The sequence below is a fragment of the Sceloporus undulatus genome, chromosome 7 (assembly GCF_019175285.1).
Source record: "Sceloporus undulatus isolate JIND9_A2432 ecotype Alabama chromosome 7, SceUnd_v1.1, whole genome shotgun sequence".
NCBI lineage: Eukaryota > Metazoa > Chordata > Lepidosauria > Squamata > Phrynosomatidae > Sceloporus > Sceloporus undulatus.
In genome coordinates this window covers 12,120,260-12,140,887 of record NC_056528.1, presented here as the reverse complement: position 1 = coordinate 12,140,887, position 20,628 = coordinate 12,120,260, and the positions used below count along the sequence as shown (strand labels likewise).

The window sequence follows — 20,628 nt, the reverse complement described above, 5'->3', positions numbered from 1 at the left end:
CACACGAGGGCCAATTAGGTTCTTCTCTGATACTGTAAAGCTTCCAGCTTCCAGCTTTTCCTCTCCGTCACACAAGTTTGCCTGTCTGAGCTGCCTGTTCACTACTCACCCACCAACTCCAAACAAAGACCCCATTCTTTTGTCTCTGGAGGGGAAGAATGCTTCACAGAGAGGCTCAATTAGCAGCGGCGCAGGTTGCGCAGGCAGTCAATAGCTGAATGGCTAATGGCTGGCTTCTCCTCCCTCTGCCCCACAACTACTTTTCTCTAATTGACTTTAATGGACAACATGTTTCATCGCTGAGATTGCAAGTGATGACCCACGCCACTAAAACGCCAAGCAGAAACACATCACATTCCATGGGATTCCCAAGATCCCATGCCCTTTACCTCCCAGTGGAGATTCAGGAGAACAACAACAACAACAACAACAACAGAAGTTCCCTTCAGGTGTACAACCTAACTGGCACAACACAAAAAGGAACAAGTGATGTGGAGGGAAGAGGACATGGTTTGTAAGCATCACTTGTTTATTTGCCCATTAGGTGCTTCATGACTAGCAAGGGAACTTTGATCAAGTTGGAAACCTTTTTTTAAAATGGCTCAAATGCAAGTTTCTCAAGGGTCCAACAACTCGAAGAGGAGAAACCTGGGCTAATGAGATTCTTTGCAGAATAAGACTTAAACTCTGTGCAAAATTCACACAAAATTCACATGTGAATTATTTTCTGTGCAGAAAATGGTGTTTCTGCACAGAAATAATTCACATGTGAATTTTGTGCACAGCAAGCTGTAAACTGCCTGTGAAAACTGCGTGGGAGAAAATACCTAAACTCACTTGTTGCTTCCTTCAAGAATGAAATTAGTGAAAAATTGCAACTTCATGTGACGTACATTGGAAGCTGGCTTATGAAGAATCAGATTGGGGGGGGGGGGGGGTTGATCAAGCCAGCCATGATCTCAGGCCCAGAGGAGCCATTGCAAGGCTTGGACCTGAACGCTTTGAACCTGTTATGGGATTTGAACCCAGGACCTGCTGTGAACAACCTATGGCACTTTCCTGAAAGGGAACACATTCATCTGAAGGAGAGAGTGCAACGGTGGCTAGTTTTTTCTCAAACCAGTCTCTTTGCTCACAAAATGGTCTAGAATAGATCATGGGGCGGACAGAGTGTGATCTTACAGATGTTGTTCTACATAATTCCCACCATGATCTAGACCAAATGTCCTCAACCTCCAGATGGCTGGACTACAAGGCTCATCATGCGTAATGCTGGCTGGAGATGATAGGAGCAGTAATGCAATCTAACATTATTTTTGGTCCCTTGGAAACCTTGGTTGGTGGCTAATGGCAGCTTGGGGACTTGTACCAGTACAGGGACCACCACTTTAAGTAGCGCTGGCCTAGAGTAAGCAAGGAAACAGCAAGACCCATGAACGCTAGACAAGGAGATTGAGCACCAGAACCCATCCCTGGAGGCGAGTGTCTCCTACCTTGGCCTTTCCAGTGCTCTGCAGGATATGGACCAGGGCCGAGGCCATCTCCTCCTTGTTCTTCACACTCAGGACTGGCTCCAGCACCGAGCAGAGGACCATGTAGTTGTTGGTGATGTACTCGGCAAACTCCTTGTACATCTCCATGGGCAGGATGCTCATGCTCTGGTAGCGGGACTTGATGCGGATCATGGGCCCTCCGGACTTGCCCTTGCTGGGGTTGGGCGTCACTACCGGGTACCACTTCTCCACAAACTGCCGCCCCGTGACGGAGCCCGCCGGGATGCTGATCAAGCCGATGAAGTTGGTCTTGTCCTTCTTCTTCTTCTTGTCCGTCTCCTTGTAGAGGTGGATAGTGATGCTCCGGAGGGAGGGCAGGTTGTTGAACTCAAAGTGCTCACCCCAGAAGACATTGTCCATTTTCAATTTGCACGTCGTCCGCGCATAAAGGACCTCGTCCAGGCAGAGCTCGCACAAATACTTCTTCTTTGCCGGCAGGTCTTTGGCTTCGATAATCCATAGCTTGAGCATGTTCTCCACTCGCCGGCTGTTGTCCTGGGCAAGAGACACACACAGACAAAACAACGAAAAGGTCAAGAAGCGCGGGAGAAGGAAGCAATTACCCGGCGCACAAAAATGGAAGAATGGCTGGCTTCATTATTGGGACGCACTAGAACAGAAACCGATTCTTAATTACATTTTTAGTTTAAGGAAAATTGCCGGCTCTCGGGAATTTGCATAATAACCCCTGCTTATGTTCCTTTTCCAAATATCACTGTACTTTCTTGTCTCGCTGGCACCAATTACAAGAAGAAAGGAAGCTAATCGCACACAAACACACACACAAACACATGCGCACAGAACAGCTTCACTTTAAAAGAAAAATGGCACCCATTCCCATTTGTCTGCAAAATAAAAAGGAGGGAGGATGGTTGCAGAGTGTTAGACAAGTGTACACAAAGAAAGCTGCTTTGCCAGGTGTTTTCTGCTCAGTTTCTTCTTCCTTCGTACTAAGCCTGAGAGAAGAAAGGGATGCCATGCTGGGCAGAAGAGCTCTCAAGAAAATGGGCACAAAAACCTTCCAAGGCAAACTCACCTTGTCAAAATGGGGGTGTCTGGTTAGCCGCCCCTGTAAATGCCCGAAAGGTCTATGTTTGGCTTTGCAAGAGCCAAAATGCAATGGGACAGGGAAGAGAAAGCCTCTTGTGTGGGGCTCAAGGAGTCAGCCATTTGCTAAGAGGCTCTGCTCCCTTGTGTAGGGACTCAATGGGTTTCATCTACAAAAGATAATGTCTATGCATACCATGGATGGCCAAACAGCTTTGGAACAATTCATTCAATGCAGTGAAAAATAAGAATGTAGACATCTCTGTTTCAAACCGAAGGCTCCTGAAAAGGAAGCTGGGAATGGATTCTGGGAGCTGTAGTAAAAAAGAATAATTTACTCCAGCATTTCCAGAAAACCAGACAGATGCCTCTTGCACTAGGCTTGCTTCTACATTATAATATCAAAGTTGCTTACTTTGTCCCATCAGGCAGGCTGCGTGGGTTTTTTTTTATATTCAGTATTTATCTTCTTCTTTTAATGATGCACCTAAGTGGGATTTTTCTTAAAGCGATGAAGTTCTTTTTAAAAGCAAGTGGCTCATTAATGAATCATTAATGGATTGTACATAAATTTGGTTTTTATAGTTGCCCTGGAAAAACCAGGCATGCCTATCTTGCCTGTGCTTCTATTTGGGGCCCTCCCAATTCTCCTGCAAAGAGGACAGAGCTATGTAGGCTGAGAAAATGCAAGAGAAGCCAGAGCCTGGAAAAATTCCTCTGTTGGAATACAATCTCCATGCAGCATGGCATGAGGGATGCTGGGAATACAAGTCAATCAATAAAGAGAGAGGGGGGAAGTTTTCCAGGCTCTGGAAGACAGCAACAGAACTAATGTCATTGAGACAACTCTGAGGGATTCTGGGACTTATAGTGCAAAAAAAGAAGGGAAGGAAGGAGAGAGGGAAGATGGATGGATGGATGGTTTTCCCTTAGGCCCTGGAAAAGAGCAATGGAACGCACGCCATTGAGAGAACTCTGGGGGATTCTGGGAATTGTAGTCCACCAAGAAACCTTTTGCTACGCTGCTCCTACCTTGTTTGGGTGCACAGCACGCCGCAGGTTCTCCATCCATTTGTCGCGCTCGGCCGCCGATCGACAAGAAAAGCATTTACTGCCAGATGAAGTTGTCACCTGGAGGGAAGACAATAAAGGGAGAGTTCCTCAGAAACTGAGATGGCCGGAGGATTTATGAATCCCAGTTCCACCCGAGGCAACAAGGTGGAAGCTTTTCCATGGAGGACTAAGCACTGGCTGCCCTTCCTAGACCTAAGCAAGGTCCGGCGGAGGTCAGTGGGACATCTTTTCTAGCAAGAAAGGCTGTGAGGACGTCTGGGCTGCTCTCCTGAATGCATAGCCCAAGATATGTTGCTGCCCGAGGCAACATATCATCTGCCCGGTGCATCTTTCAGCCAAAGAACATCTTGGCTTTCAAATCAGAAGAGAAGCCAGGCTGATGCTGTTTTGCAGAAGGCAGCACACAGCGGGGAAGAGCAAAGCTTTTAGCAACATATAATGCTGTCTTGGGCCTCCGTCTTCTTTTGTTTTCTTGCAACAACAGAGGTGTTACAAGCGTGCCACTGCTTGCCTCCATGTAACGCCAGAGAGCATGATATTATTATGTGAATAAAGAGACAATCCCTCTGTTTGCTCAAAGCCACCTCTTCCCTCTCTGGCAAATGGGCAGCTTGAAGCCACAACGCTAAAGAGCACATGCAGAGCTCCAAATGTTGCTTTACAAAAATATTTTGTTAACGTTGCTTGTTAGGAGAAGGAAGGGAAGAGGTGCTTTGGGTGGTGCGGGATCCTTATTTTCCAGGAGAAAATAAAACAGCGCAGCTGCCTTATGTACTAAAGAAGTGTTTGCCTTACACACATTACCCATGAATAATGACTACTGCTCTGGGCAACTTTGCAAGAAGAGAAAGTAACACTTGGGAACGACGGAATTAATGCCCTTGCCCCTTGTTATTTGCAAAATCAGAGCATGATGGGAACAACATTAATTTTTAACGCGTTTCCTCCACGCTCTGAATCTGCAAATGCCTTTCCTTGCTCTTGCGTCCTCCAGGAGGGCAAATTTGTAATCTGGAGAAATCTATGGTGAGTCCAGGATCTACAGGGATGTCTGCTTGGCTCATCTTGCAACGTAACATTTAAAAACCTGGTCCCATTACTCATTTCTCCAAGACTGCTGTGGATGGCGAAGGGTGGGTTTACAGCCAGTGCTCAGCTCCTTCGCTCTCAGCTCAGAGAAGGTCTTCTCTAAAAACAGTGGAGCCTTCTCTTCTCCTGGGCATAGAAATGTAATGCTAAACCCACTTGGCTGCACCTGCTGGGCACTCCAAGCAGTCAAGCTTTTCCTGTGGCATGGCTTCCTGTGGTCACCACAACTGTCTGCCATGCACCTCTGGTGTGCTGGGCTCCAAGAGGACATTCGTTGTTGCAGGACCAGAAGCTGAGCATTTCTTCCAGTATGTCTCAGGGACATGCATTACAGCCTGGAAAAGTTCCTTTTTTGATTTGTAGTTTTGCAAGCTGGCTGCAGGGTTCAGGGAACTGTGATCCAAAAAAGGAGCTTTATCAAATTTTAGTGCATGCACACAGCTCCTGCATATGCTGAACCAAGTGGCAGAAAGAGCCAGCTCTTTCCCAGCCAGGTTCAACAAAACTTCCATCAGTAACCCAACAGGCCCTTGTGGCATAAGGAACGGAAATCTTGTCTTCTCATTTTCTTAAGCACTATTCTCTCCTTTGCTGCAAGTTTCTCATTTAAAAAAAGAAAGGAAGTCCAATTATTTATACAGGTTAGGTATCCTTTTTCTGAAATTCTTGGTACTGGGCGTGTTTTGGATTTTGGAATATTTGGATATCTTTTAAATGAGACCCAAGTCTAAACATGACATTCATTTATATTTCATTTACACCTTTTACGTATAGACTAAAGCTAATTTTATACACAATATTTTTTATGATTTTGTGCATGACACCAAGATTGTTTACCCTGGACCATCAGAAAGCAAAGGCATCACTACCTCAGCCACCCATGCGAACAATTTTGGGAGGATTTCGGATTTCCGGATGAACCTCAACCTGTGTGCATTTTCAAACCACCCATTTTTTGTATCCATGAGGATTTGTATGCATTTTAAACTCACCTTCCCCTGCCAGTAACACATATTTCAACCTCACATAAGTAATTTATTCTCTTATTTGACATATGAAAAAAGGGCAAATGATAAATGCAGACTGATGCATAATTCAGTGTGCCATAAGACCCGATGAAAGAGGGGACCGGACAAAGCAAAATACCTCCTTAACCTGGGAGAGGCGAGGCACCAACTCACCTTGTAGAGAACAATTTGGGCTTTGTGGCTACTTCATGGGTGCTTTGTGGAACGGTGCAACCTGTGTTTGTGTGCGTTTGTGTGGGAGGCAGTGAAATCTTTGCACACACACCTTGACTCCTTCTAACAAGGCAACAGTGATAAACAGAATAGAGGAATCAAAACTGGCCTTTAATCACCCTTGAAAAGGATCTAGATAAGATAGATAGATAGATAGATAGATAGATAGATAGATAGGTAGAGGTATTAATTTACTGGGGTAAAATTCAATTATGGGGGAAAATCATTACTTTCCCCAATCTAGCTCCTTTCCCCTCATTATCCTCATTCCATGGATGGGTGGCTTCCTCCATCAGGCAAAATTATCCTGCAATTTTCAGCTCCCTGCAGAAACAGCAATGCTTTCCCCGGGTGAAGCTCCAGGGAGGGAGAAAGTGCACCAATGCCGTAATCCGACCTACTTATTGAAACGCAGCGCCAAACCCTCCTCCCAAGGACAACTACTGGACACGGCAGCCTTGTCACGGCGGTGGAGAAGAGGAAGGGGACAGGCACTCATGTCCAGCGTGTCCTGTGCAAATGGGGACAGAGCTAGGCACCCTTCGCCTCTGCTGCAGGAACCCACAACTAAAGCACTAAAGCAGAGAGATGGCGATTCAGCCTCAAGACCTCCAAAGGAGGAGAGTCCACCAACTTCTGAGGCTTTCCTCCAAGCCATGTGGTCTGGGGATGATAGGAGACGTTATTCCAACCCCTTACTGTCAATTCTTATTCTTAATGTTTATAGGTGGTAATCATTTTCCTTGTAATTTGAATCCACTGGTTTGGTGTCCTAGACTCTGGAGCAGCACAAAGCAAGCTTGCTCCATCTTCTGCACAATTTCCCTGCAGGTATTTAAGGAGGATTGTGTCATATCTCTTCTCAAATCTCCTCTTCTCCAAGCTAAACATTCCCAGATCCCTCAGTTGTTCCTCACTCACAGGGCTTGCTTTCCAAACTTTTGACCATCTCGACTGACCCATTCCAGTTGGTCAATGCCCATCTTGAACTGTGGTGCCCAGAACTGGACACAGGAGTCCAGGTGAGGCCTGACCAAAGATGGACAGGGTGGTACTATGCCCTTTGGATACAGAAAGCTAGCATGCTGCAAGAGGACTAAAAGGGGAATGGAGAGCGAGGCAACTTGGCTAAAACTATGGCAGCCACCTTGCCACTTGCTCCAGATGGACTGATCTGCCTTCCCTCCAGATGTGTTGGATTATGACTCCTATCATCCCCAGCTAGCTAAAACATACTGCCTCCTAATTAAAGTATAAGCATTGGCTACTGCTGCCTGTCCAGAATATCTCTCTTTCTCTCACAGCCCAGAATAACACATAAAGCCTGTCGTTTCTGAGATGGAGCTTGCTCCAGAGGGGTTTTAATAACATTTCCCATCATCCCCAGAATACATGGCTTGGAGGAAAGCTATTTATAGGTGTGTGTTGAAAGACTTGGGATTTCTCAGCTTCCGCTTCTATTGATTTGTCTGATCCCTTTCTAGAGTGATCGGTACCGGCGTTGACCCATTAGTACTTCTGACGGCAGCTAAAAAGAACTATCCATTATTCCTTATGTAAACTATTTCATTTTTTGCCTTTCCTCAAGCTACTGACAACCAAAACAGCCCTGTATTTGAAGGCTGTAAGTCTCGGATCACCGCTCTCTCCATGAAAAATTATAGCATGGCGGTTTTAATGGTTCGTTGTTATGGCTTAACATCCAAACCGTTCATTACAGCCTTGGAAGCAGTTTTGGAGGAGATGGTCTCAATGCTGCGGCCTCCAAATTGCCATGGGCTCCCAAGTCAGCAGGGCAACAAATCCTCTCCGGGTTTTGCCTTGCACAATTCAGATTAAAATTCACTGTTCCAATGGGATGGCACATGGGGCAGAACCGGCACGACTATTGCCCAGACGTAGGCAGTTCCCATAAAGAGAATGTTTCTTAAATTGCCATTTTAGTAGAGTACAGAAAGGTCGCAGACTTTGCAGGGTGCAAAATTCTCCTTCTTGAGAATGTCCTGGCCTAGAAAGATCAAGTTCCTAGCCATTACGGATGCAACGCATCTCTGAAGCCGCAACGGGAGGTTCGGGAGAGGCTGAAGATACTAACTTGTGGTTGGGTTTCAGCCTCTTCTCTATTCCACCCCTAAAAAGATTATGAGCACAATACAAATTATGCCGGAAAGGAGACAGCATGAATAATTCATCACTTATATTGGTCACAGGGATTCAAGCTTTCCTTGGATTAATGTGACACAGAATTTTAATTATTTTAGAAAAGAGAACTCTCGGCCCCTGAACCGCGTCTCCTTGCAACCGAAGGAAGGCCTTTCGATTGGGAGAATGGGTGGCGGTTCTGCACCTAAGTTTGGCCGCCCAGATACGTTATGCAAATTGGGACATTTGCGTCAATTTGTTTTGCATAATCTCAAGAACCTTCCCGGTATTATATATATATATATATATATATATATATATATATATATGGCCTTCATGCTAGAATCCTTTCCCCCAAATTGGGGAGAATCTCATCTTAGGTTGCAAGATCACAAGGCCTGGCACTGAATTTCCATTTGACTTCTCCCAGTGGGAGTTGTTGTCATTGTTGTCACTGTTGTTGTTGTGTGCCTTCAAGTTGTCTCTGGCTTATAGTGAACCGATCACAGAGTTTTCTTGGCAAGATTTGTTCAGTGCCTTTTCCACTGGGTTTCTGCTGATGGGGATTTCACTGCTTTGGATGCTAGGATGATATTATTATTATTATTATTATTATTATTATTTAAAATCTGTGCTTACGACTTAATCGCAGTTGTTTTTAATCTGGAGTTTTATCACTGTTAGCCACCTTGAGTGCCATTTCATTGAACAAACAGGCAAACCGTGGCCAGAGACCATGATATTGCTGGGATGTTGCAATGCCTAACCAGGCACAACTCCACAATTCAATCACACACTCACACACATCCCTCTTGTGTTGAAACACAGTTTACTCGCCTCAAGGTGGGAACATTTGTTTGATAAAAAAAGCCATGCTTTAATCTGGCTCCTGGCAAAGAAAGCCGGTGTGTGTATGCTTCCCTTCCAACCTTGATTCTATCACCTGCGATCATGAGGTTCAAGATTTCTGTGTGTGGTATTGTAATTATCACTGCATTCAAGGAAAGAAGGAAAAGAAAGAGGAAGAAGCGGGTAGAAAAGGAAGAAAGAGGAGGAGGAAGAGGAGGCAAAGCAGTGTGCAGATTCCACAAAATGGGACCAAGGGTTGCCAAACTCATCTCAGTCTTTCCAACACTGAACTACAAACAGGGCAACACCTGGATCATCACACAAATTCTGTACCATTGATACATTAAGGAAATACAGTTATCCCTCCATATTTGTGGCTTTGACTTTTGCGGATTTGATTATTTGATTAACATGTTCTCTCTAGGAATCTCTAGATCCGCCAGCACAACTCTGTTCAACTTTGACTATAGAGTTGGCCAAACGCTGCTCCTCCCCATTGCGTGGTCCCTTACCTCAAAGCAGAAGTCCTGCCCCAAGATGCTGCTGTGCACGGGCTTGATGACCACTTCCTCCTCCATGCTGAGGTCCAGGGCCTCCACCGCGCTACTGGGACTGAGCAGAGATTCGTGGGAACGCGACTCCTTCAGCCTCGGCATCAGATGGGATCTGCGGGGGAGAGAAGGTGGGAGGAAGGTAGAGTCAGCCATCTGCGTACGGGGCTCCCAGCAGCCGGAAAAGGCAGCAAGAAGACCCTGTTCGACAGTAACATCAGCTGTGTGTAACAGGTAGCACTGTGTAACTCCAGTTTGCACCAGTCCAGCCAGCTCATCCTTCCCCACCAAGGGCACAGCTATAGGTCCTTGGCAGCACAACTGGGCGAGAAATCACTTGCGCTGGTGTAACTGGACTTGTGCAATACTGCAAATACTCATGCAGCCTCCAAAAATATGCATCCTGCAGCCTCTAAGAAAGATGCGACTCCGTTTGTGTAATGACATTTCCACCAGTGTATAGCCACAACTGTATGGATGTGGAAGTTGGACGGTGGCAAAAGCCAATAGGATGAACAGGTTCTACATGACTTTGGAGCTTTGAAAGTTTGCAGCAAGTATATTCTGCATTTCGGTTGGCCAATAAAGGCATCACCGATGGATTTAGGTTCTACATGATTTTGTAAACCTCCATCATGCCTCTCTTTAATGGGCAGCCATTCTGTATAACCTAAATTCGACAGACCAAGGAATGCTTTCTCCTTCCGGCTTCTCCTGTCCTTATTGCATTGTACTCTGCATGTGCTCAGAGTCACTCCCATCCATATGACTACTAAGAGCTCCTATCAGTTTGTTTTTCTCTATTGATTTCCCCCAGAAGTACCCAAAAGTGCTACCCAGCACAACTTAAATTGCTGTAAACAGCAACTTAGCCAAACAAGACCAATAATTATATTATAATGAATTATTACATCAACTCACTCCAGAAAAATGAATGGAAATTTCAAACAACCAACCGACAAAAAGAAAACAAGATCAATAATGCAAATACGCCAGCAGCTGCAGTCAGGGTTTCCTTTTTAATTATTTGTCTGATCCATTTAAGGACCATTCTTCCACCGGTCAGAAGAAAAGACAATAAAGCTGCAATCAGAAGGATCTAAGATAAATAAATGGACAAGCAAGCTAAAGGCACCTCTGCACATAAAATGCTGTTTCCTGCAACAAAAATGTTCAAGTTTTGCTCTTTAGTAGTTCTGTTCTGCAAACAATTTTGGTCAATGGTGCAGTTTTCAAAGGTTTTTTCTTGCAGTAGGAAGAACACTGCGAAAATGGCTTGTTGCTTCCCTGAGTACAAAGCCCCCGATCCTGTCCTGGTTCAGACATCATTGCCACCATTTTATCAAGTGAGTTGGATGAAAGAATAGAGAGCATGCTTATCAAATTTGAGAGCTTGAATTCAGAGATATAGCCATGTTAGTCTGTAGAATCAGTATGTGGAGAGATCTTGTAGCACCTTTGAGACTCATTGAAAGACAGAAATTGGCAGCATGAGCTTTCCTAGACTTCAGTCTACTTCCTCAGATGCATTTAGTGGAGGGTTTGGTTTGCTCGGCTTGCTCTCAGACCCATTCATTTGCACTGCTAACTCTCAGGGTCTCCACAGATCTCTCCTTCAGCACCACTTTCCAGCTGAGTTGATTCGCCTCTTGGCCGCTTTCTTTGCTGCCTGGCTTCCACTGACCATCCATAGTTGAACATGCTTAAGATGCAATGAAACACTAAGGATGGGCATTGGAGAGGGTGGCAACCAACCCAGGAAAGGGAATTTGGGGACAAAGTGGGATGGTTGGGATTTTTTCTTTCCATCGCCAGAGTGCAGGGGATGATGGATGGAAGGACATGATGGAGAAATATCAAATTATTACCAGCAGCTTAGAGAAAAGTCTGTCCTTCTCTCGAAGTGCTGCATCCCATTCCCTGCAGAGATAGGCTTGTAAAACGTACACTGCCATCAGCAAAGAGCTGGACGGCTCAAAAGACAGTTTTTAAAAATGGCACTAGACAAAATTAACGGGAGGAGGAATACTCGAGGTTATTAACTGTGATAGCTAAAAATGGATTTGTTCTTGACAGCTCTTCTTTTGCATCCCAGAGACAATTTACATGGCTTAGGCTACCTTGCCTAACAACAACAAAACCAGGCTCCCAAAAAGCCCTGTCTGCAATTCTCCAAAGCGTTGGACGTCTGCATTTCAGACTCTCGGAGAACTTCAATTACCCTGGAGCCCTCCTATTTCGTTGCTAAATTTGAGGCGGCTTGCATGCAGCTATAACTGGAAGCTACAAATGCAGAGTGGTTTAACAGGCGATTATGGAGTGGGACTGAAGCTGGACAACATGAGAGGAACAGAGGCTCTTCCAGCCCTCACCAGGCCTATAATTTTGCTGGCGGTGCCACTCAATAGGTCTCTGGACCTCAGTCCCTCCAAACAGTTGCTGCAACCCTCTCCCAAGCCTTCTCCTGACATCGACACTGACAATTTCCCCAAATGTAATGAGAGACCAGGATGAGTCTTCCCTAAAAAGCATGGCACCGCCTGAACAATTCTGGCCATGGGGGGACTCTGGAGAAGACCAGGGGAGGGGAAGCCCAAAATAAAAAGCAGTATTTACGGTGTAATCCTATCCATTTGGAGTCAGGGACAGACCCAGTGGATTACCCACTAGCAAAGGCATTCAGGGACCCATCGAGTGCATCTTCAAGTCTCCAAACAATTCAAAGATGCTTTCACACTATCTAATCCATATTAACACCCCCCCCCCAACAAAACACCCCTATTCAGATTGGTATAACGTATATAAAAATATTCCAAGATTCTCTGAAGATGCCAGCCACAGATGCGTGTGTGTGTGTGTGTGTGTGTGTGTGTGTGTGTATAATGTTCTCCCAGTGTCTGGATAGGGCTTAGATTTCTAATGGAGAGGGCTTTCTCAGCCGTAATGTCACCACCAATAAAGCCCTGCAATATGTGAGCCTGCCATATCCTTCCAGATGCTAAAAACAATTCCCTTCTTGAAACTTGCAAAACCAGTCCCTAAATCTCTGCATCTCTACATGAACCATGTGTTTGCAAACAGGTTCCTCCTTCTCCCTCCCCAAAAGCCATGTCACTCCTGGTTTTTTGGCTTGCCAGCTGGCCAAGCTCCAGTGCAACTTTCATGTTCAGCCGGCACCTGGCATGAGCTTTGGGGTGTTTAAATAGAAGCAACGCATCCAGAGATTTGGGGGGGGGGGATTCCAGGCATCCAGAAAACAGACTTTCCAGCGGCTAGAAACCAACACGAAGTTTGGAGCTGCCGCCCTGTAATTACCCGCTTTTGGAGAGCTTTTGCCATCAAAGCAAGGAGGCCTCCTACAATACAAGAAGCTGCTTTCCATCAAGAGTGGGTCATCGCCAGCCTTGCGAGGTTGGCTTTGGTTTTGGCTGGAAACTCCTGGAGGCCGCTAAGCAAAGCCAGGTGCTAGAGAGGCGCTCAAGCAGGTGGACAGATGCTGAGACTCAAGAAGCATAGGCCCCAGGAATTCAGGAGCAGGAGCAGGACCAAACTCACATTTTCTAAAAGGAAATGCCACTCCAGATTCTGCCACGCAACCTTTTCTTTTTCAGCGGCCTAATTTGCGGAAGCTATACAGCTGGAGTTGGAAAACCTTGGCGATCGATTGATCGCCTCCCCAAGATCTACCAGCGTATCTGGACCCAGCGTATCTCTCCATTCCTGTTTTACAATGCAGACTCTTAAGGGACAACAAAAGGGTAACAGAGTTGAACCCCCTTCTGATACACAGTTAAACCAGCGGCGTGGACAAAACCCAGATGCCATCCCCAGCCCTGGGCTCCTCAATGTCCTTCCTGCTCAGCTGTTGTGTAAATAATGCCACACTCACCAATCGCACACCTGCTCCATAACTAAGACTTGTGGGGACTGAGAGATCTGTGTCTCAAGGTGGCCAAGATGGGACTCATAGCGCTAGTGGCACTCCAGTCTGGCTTTTGCAATGGAAAGGTTCCTCTCAACAGACTACAATTCCCAGAAACTCCCAGCAACGCTTGGAAAGGAGAGGAAAAGTCACACATTCCTCACAACCCTCAAGCCGGCGCTTGCAAGCGCATGCCTTGCAAAGATAAACAGAGCCGGCTGCTCTCCAGCCTCCGGAAAATGAGTTGGGTTTGTTCCCCCCATGCCTCTGGGGCAAGGGATTTCTAGTGCACCAACCTGTTTGACAGGTCTGTGGCTTGGAAGCCCTTCCTTAAGCCAGAGACCAGGAGCAGAAGGCTCAACGTATATCTCACCAACATCCCTCCTTTACCTTCGTCTACTTTCTCAAACCTTGCTTAAACCTCCTTTAATTACTTCCTGCAACTTTTACATCTTCCTTCATTTCGCTGCCAAATGGAGACAGTGGGGCAATGCAGCAGGAACTTGAACTCGTGTCTCTCCCTACTGCTTTCAGAGGTGTCAAACCTCCATCTTCCCAAGACCAAAGGCCATATATCCGGTGGCTTTAGCAGCATGGAAAAGGGGGCACTAAATGGTTATTTTTAATCTCTCTGCTTATTTCCCACAAAGGGCAAAAAAAGAGGTCTGTGGTTGATGCTTCAGAATGCAGCAGAGATGCCAAAAAATTGGGGGAGGAAGGAGATTTAAGGGGAAAACAGCCAAGCCATAGACTAGAAGACAGACCAAACAAAAAATGGAACAGCATTAGCCACCCAACGCTGCAGGATCGATGCCAAAAAAAGAGGTCGCCTTTTAAAGAACAAAATAGTACCGAAATCCCGACAACAGATAAAAACTTTAGACACACTTGAAATGGACAAACCTCACACTTTTATTAAGGGATAAAATAATCAATGAAAAGGAATGAAGACCGGGGCATAAGAATGAATGACTGCAAAGAAAGACGGTCCAAAGCTTTAAGGAGAGAAAAGAAAACTGTCAATAGTTTGCTTTGGAGGGAGATATATCAGTATTAGCAACTTAGAAAAAGCTTTGATATAAGGATAACCGTGTTCAACAATCACATCGAAGTGTTTAGACATATAAAATAACCAAGAGTGTATACTCTTAAAATAAACGGATAAGATATATGGATAAGATATGTACTGTATGGAATGGATATGTAATGTCAATGGATAAGATATATATGCAACTAGACATGTTGTAATGTTGTCATGATATAAATGATCGAAGATGAATTTGAACAATTTATATTAAAATGATGTATAAATTTATAATTTGGAAAAGAGAGGGAGGACGTCTGGAAAATGATATGACGTAAAAACACATGTAAAAGAGAAGTGTCTTAGAATATGCTTCAGACAAAATCAATAAAAACTGTATTTAAAAGATAAAGAAAGAACAAAATAGAAAACTAGAAACAGCAGGAGACACCTTTTTCAAAACCAAATATGCAATTTACGCACAAACACAAATCTGGAGCAAAGAGCTTCTGAGGAAAAGACTTTGAACCGGAGGGTGCTATCTTTTTTTAAATTTAAACTTTTTAAAGGCGTGTTTTTAAATTGCTTTTGCATCTGACGGCCTTTTAAACAGCCTTATTCTTGCGCGATTATTTGCCACAAATCTCCCTCTTAAAATACCTTGCTGTGAGCCACCTTGACTCCCATTTGGGTAGAGATAAATAAGGAAATAATATATGCAAACTTGCATAATGTGTGTCTAATGTATGCACATTTTGCTAGCTGTTTTCCTGAATGCCACTCTCTTCTGTGTGGCTTTTCCATTAATATGTGCATTGCCTCCCTCACTTACTAGGCTTCCTGCGCATGTTCCTGCCTGAAGGCCTTCTTCTTGGCCCCATTGAGTCCAAGGCCAGAGTCCCCATTGAGTCCAGGTTTCTAGTCCTCATTGAGTCCAAGGTTCTTGATCCCAGTGAGTCCAGTTTTCTAGACCCTAGTGAGTCTAAGGCCCCATTCACACTAGAAAATAATCTGGGATGAATCCAGGTTGAATCCTTGGTCCCGAATGCATTTGGTGCACTTTTTGTGTGTGTGTGTGTGGGGGGGGGGGTGCTGGCAAAAACCCACTTAAGCCGGAATATTTGATACTGGGTTTTTGATACCTGAGTTTTCCTGAAAGATCTGCATCGATCTGCATCATGACTATGCTTCTGAATCGATTCACTTTGCTCTGTATTGTTAAAGGAGGCGAGGCAGCGCCATTTTAACCCAACACAAGGGTTAAAATGACTCAAAGAGACGCACAAACCCAAAACGTAATGGGAACAACAAACATGATATGCGTCAGTGCGGCGATCTGCATCTCCTTGGGACAAAAAAATGAGTGTTAATGTCCCCTAAGAAAGGAGCAGCATGGCATAGCGGTTTGAGAGTTGGACTAGGACACTGGGAGGCCCGTTGGACTCGGCCATGGGAACCCACTGGGAGACCTGGGGCAAGTCACACTCTCTCGGCCTCAGAGGACGGCAATGGCAAACCCTCTCTGAAGAAACCTGCCAAGAAAACCCCATGGCAGGGCACCTTAGATTCATTTGCATCCGTTTGGCTTCTATTCCCATTTTCCTCTCCAACTCTGGGACTTTAGGCAGCTCCCCAAAAGACTTTAAGAGAAGGAGATGCAAACAGAAACAGAAAGCCAAAGTATTCACAACACAATTTAAACACATCACCGCATTTCAAAACACAATTAAAGAAATGATATTATTAGAGCGCAATTAAGTTAAAACGCCATTTAAAAGCAAACCGGTTTCTTGTAAAAATAAAATGAACTCAAGTACAACTCCCAGCCAGTTAGAAGCCCTTTGGTTCAGGAGCCGGCCAAGGGCCCAGAGTCTCTGCTTGGAGCAGACCCCTTTCAGCTTCACTTGTCATGGGCTCCCACAACATCACTGATCAGAACCAGGAGGGCCTTCCCAAGGTGTCCTTTTGTGCCAGGTGAGGTTGGGATCGAACCTCCATTTCCAGCACAGTCTACCTCAGAAGATCAGGTGCAGAGGACCTGAACCTTCCTTTGCAAACATTGCTGTGCTGGGCTGTGGTCTGATCCAGAAAGGTTGTGTGTGTGTGTGTGTTTTACACACTCAGCACACTGACTCAAGACTTCGGGTAATTTTTTAGGGGAAGGACCACAACTCCCCAAACATCCCTACTACAGCGATACTCTCTGGGTGGATTCTGGGAGGTGCAGTCTTCCCTTGCAAAGGGATTTTTCCAAGCTCTGGGGAGGAAATTACTTTGGTCCAGTGACACAGAGGGAATCTGTGAGCCTCACAACAGATCTCTGGAGGAGAGCAACAGGGTCCCTGGCCTACACCGCAGGGCGGGCGGGACGGCCTCTGGGGCCAGGACAAGATGCGAAACATCTGTGAGAACTTGCCGGCTCTTGCTTGCCAGAAAGGAAAGGGATTTTCAGCAGCGGCGCTTCCTCATTCCTTCCTTGCCTTGCTTTTGCTCCCTCCTTCTCTGTAAACATCCACTGGTTCTTTGGCAGAAAAATGCAGCCACCCCAAAGGCATTATTAAGGGCAGTTCTATAGATTTAGTGCAATAGAATCCCACATGCACAAAACAGCGCATACCTTTATCAGACCAAGCAAGATGCACAAAATACAGGATGCAAGCTCTTTTAAAAAGGGTTTCCTTGGCACAGCGTAGTCAGTAGTATATACAATATTGTATTGATGATTTATCCAGAGGGGCTTCGCAGTTTTATGTACTGTACAAGATACAAGAGGCTGGAGCCAGTGTGGTGCAGTGGTTTGAGTGCTGGACTAGGGCTCTGAAGACTAGGATTCAAATCCCGGCTCAGCCATGGAAACCCACTGGGAGACCCAGGGCAAGTCACACTCTCTCAGCCTCAGAGGATGGCAATGGCAGACCCTCTGAAGAAACCTTGCCAAGAAAACCCCATCTTCGGTTCGTCTTAGGGTCACCTAAATCAGAAACAACATGAAGGCATGCAACAACTGACTTCCAGCCTTTTTGAATGTTAGCCAGGAATGATGGGAGTTGCAACCCAATGCATCCAAGAGGGATACTTTTCACTTTGCAAACTCCTTTTTGGTTGGCTTATAAGAGCGTAAGTGGCTCCTTCGTTGGGCACAGAATTGTGTCCTTTGCACTTCCAGATCCCAAAATACAAGATGTTTGGGGCAAAGGGAGAGAAGTCCTTCCAAGCCCTGTCTTCCTCCTTCTCCTCCTGAGAAGCCCCCGCCTGCCAAATATTCATTTCCATTTAATTTCACAGTCCTAATGGATTTTCAGAAAGTATTTCAAGAACATATTTGCTTTCCAAGCATTTGCTTCCTCTCCCATTTGGAGCAATTGCCCAAACCCACCCCTGGCTCCTATTGCCACTTTCTCCTCTCTCAAACACACCCAGACTCTCCACAGAATTCCCCAAGGCATCCTCAAGCTCAAATCATTTCAGGGGGTAGGTATATATATATATATATATATTAATCAATAGCTGACAGACTTGTCAAATTACTTCAGGGACCAACTGAGCAATTTTTAAACATTCATAAACCCTTGCAGAAGCCTTAAAAACACGCTGAATTTTAAGAGCGAAGGAGCGGCCTGAACGCAACGCGGATCAAACAGGATTATGGTTCTGTAAATGAGAAATTAATTTATAGATAATGAATTATCTTAGAGAGGAAATGGGCTTCCTTTCAAAAAACAACAATTAAAAAGGCAAGCGAATTATCCAGGAAAATGTGATAAACATTTTAACACACACAAACACACACAAACACACACCCCAAATATAAAATCTGGGGAGAAGGCAACGTACAACAGGCTGTTTACTTTTTGGAAAGTTCAGAATCTGGGGGACAAATATATATGAAAATCAAGGTACAATGGCAGTCTAAGGAGTTTATGCCACGAAGGAATCGGGAGTTTATCCTGAGGATATCCTGGAAAAATAACGTAATTACGTTTCACATGACGGTCACACAAAACCCAACATTAAAGTGGTCACAAAGAAGCATTAATGCACATCTTTTTACTTTCGGGATTTCAGTGACAATGCATTTTCAACATCACTTCATTTGTGCAATTGGTGTGATAACCATTTGTGCAATTATTTGCCATTTTCACTTTATTTGCGGGATGCTCTAAATGCACTTCAATCTCTCTTTAATGCCGAAATTAGCCTCAGTGTGATAAACATTTTCCATAGGGTTTCCTTGGGCAAGCAATCCTCAGAAGTGATTTTGCCAGTGCCTTTCCTTGCAATATAGCCGACAGCCCCTGAAATATGGTCTCACATCCAAGTACTAACCAGGCCTGACCCTGCTTAGCTCCCAAGGAGAGGGTATCTGGGGTCTTTAGGTGGTCCTCTGAACTATACTGAACCTCAGAATAGGATTATGGGATTACGCTTTTGCTTCCTTTCTTCCTAAATCTTCCCTGCTGAACCAGGGAATCTGTTTCCCATTTTTTAGCAGAGCGCCAGGCTCCCTTTCTCTTTCTGCTGGTGAGGATAAAAGGGCCAAGGATGCCCACACCTTGGAGCTCTTTGGGGAAAGACAGATATAAATGGAACTAATAGGGAAAATAAACAATAGCTCATTAGTGCCTCGTCAGGAGCCATTTTGCCAGTTTAAGACAAACGTAGGGCTCGCGGTGTTTATTCATTTTGCAAGGTTGCACTTCTGTTGCAATCCATTACACCTGGACCTCAAGCACAGAGAAGACCAAGAACAACAACAACAGCAACAACTGTGCCTCACACAACAGCGGCGTGGACAAAACCCAGATGCTATTCCCAGCCCTGGGCTCCGCAATGCCCTTCCTGCCCAGCTGTTGTGTAAATAATGCCACACTCACAAATCACACACCTGCTACATAACTAAGACGGCGGGGACTGATGGATTTGTGTCTCAAGGTGGCCAAGGTGGGACTCAGGCCACAGCAATAACGGCACACCAGTCTGGCTTTTGCAATGGAAAGATTCCTCTGAATAGAGTTTGGAAACGTTTGCTCATTCAGACTACAGAAACTCCCAGTTGGAGGATTCTGGGACCTGTAGTCCAAAAGACCTACCTTGCTCTGGATCTGAACTATTGGTCTACATCCCACTGAAATTATGTCTTCAATAGTTGTGGGGACGAGGTTGGATCAGGGCAGGATGATGCTGGTCCCACCATTGTTTTGCACAACGGGAGAAGGTGCATCTAGCCAAATTCACCTTCCTGGTACAGAAAAGCCCAAGGCGATTGATGCCATCTTCTTAAACATTAGGAAGAACCTCTTGACTGGCTCAAGAGTGGAATAAAGTGCCTCAGAGGACGTTGGGGCTCTCCGCCTTTGAAGGATTGTGTGTTCCTGCATGGCAGAAGAGGCTGGACTACATGGCCCTTTAGGGTCCCTTCCAAATCTCTGGAAGCCCATCCCTGTCCAATGAGACGCTATAGGGCAACGGGAGGCAATGAGGGGAGATACAAAGAGGAATAGACATCTTGCTCCCCACCATCACACTTTCTCTCTCATTCTCTCTTCAGCCTGACAACTTTGGACAGCTGTCTGTTTGCATGAAATCTGAAAACCCTCCAGACAATACGCCCTTTCTTCCAAAAATGTAATTCTCCCCCCACATTTCTCCCCACGGCCTGAATCCAAAATGACCTAGTTTGGACACTTGTTTGGAAACACATCTCCTTCCAAGACTGAGAGCTCCTCTCCCCATCCAACCCCAGCTTGGGAAAGACAACTCTCCAGGCCAACATCTGCCTCAATTATTTCCTTGGGATGCAAAATGGGGACTTTATCTGCAAGGCTGGAAATAATTAAGGCAAACATATATATATATATATGGGACAGGCGGCAAGTGAAACCGACAAACCATCGACTTGAGCATTTGACATTTTGGGAGCAATGCAGACTGTTTAAAAAAAGAGAGAGGATGTGAATTGACCATGGCATTAAGGAAGCAAAAGGGAGAAAAAAGAGCGGCATATCTGTCGCTTCATTGGAGCTGTCAGAGAAGGGAGATTTCTCAGCCTCTTGACCTATTTTCAGCATTAAGGCTTGGCCTGGAATGGGAAGGATGGAACAAGAAGAAAGGTGACAGCAGCGCCTGAGCATGTGCA

The 20,628-nt window shown here is 45.3% G+C and overlaps 1 protein-coding gene across 7 annotated transcripts in view; it reads right to left on the bottom strand.

Moving 5' to 3' along the window:
- Positions 1 to 20,628, bottom strand: part of LOC121936844 (DAB2 interacting protein) — a 145,049-nt gene that overhangs the window by 26,066 nt on the left and 98,355 nt on the right. For all 7 annotated transcript variants that reach the window (XM_042479492.1, XM_042479488.1, XM_042479494.1 and 4 more), the window contains 3 exons: positions 9,508 to 9,661; positions 3,633 to 3,731; positions 1,494 to 2,048 (listed from right to left, as the gene is read on the bottom strand). In XM_042479492.1, the coding sequence (XP_042335426.1) occupies positions 1,494 to 2,048; positions 3,633 to 3,731; positions 9,508 to 9,661 (808 nt within the window). The remainder of the gene's footprint in view (positions 1 to 1,493; positions 2,049 to 3,632; positions 3,732 to 9,507; positions 9,662 to 20,628) is intronic.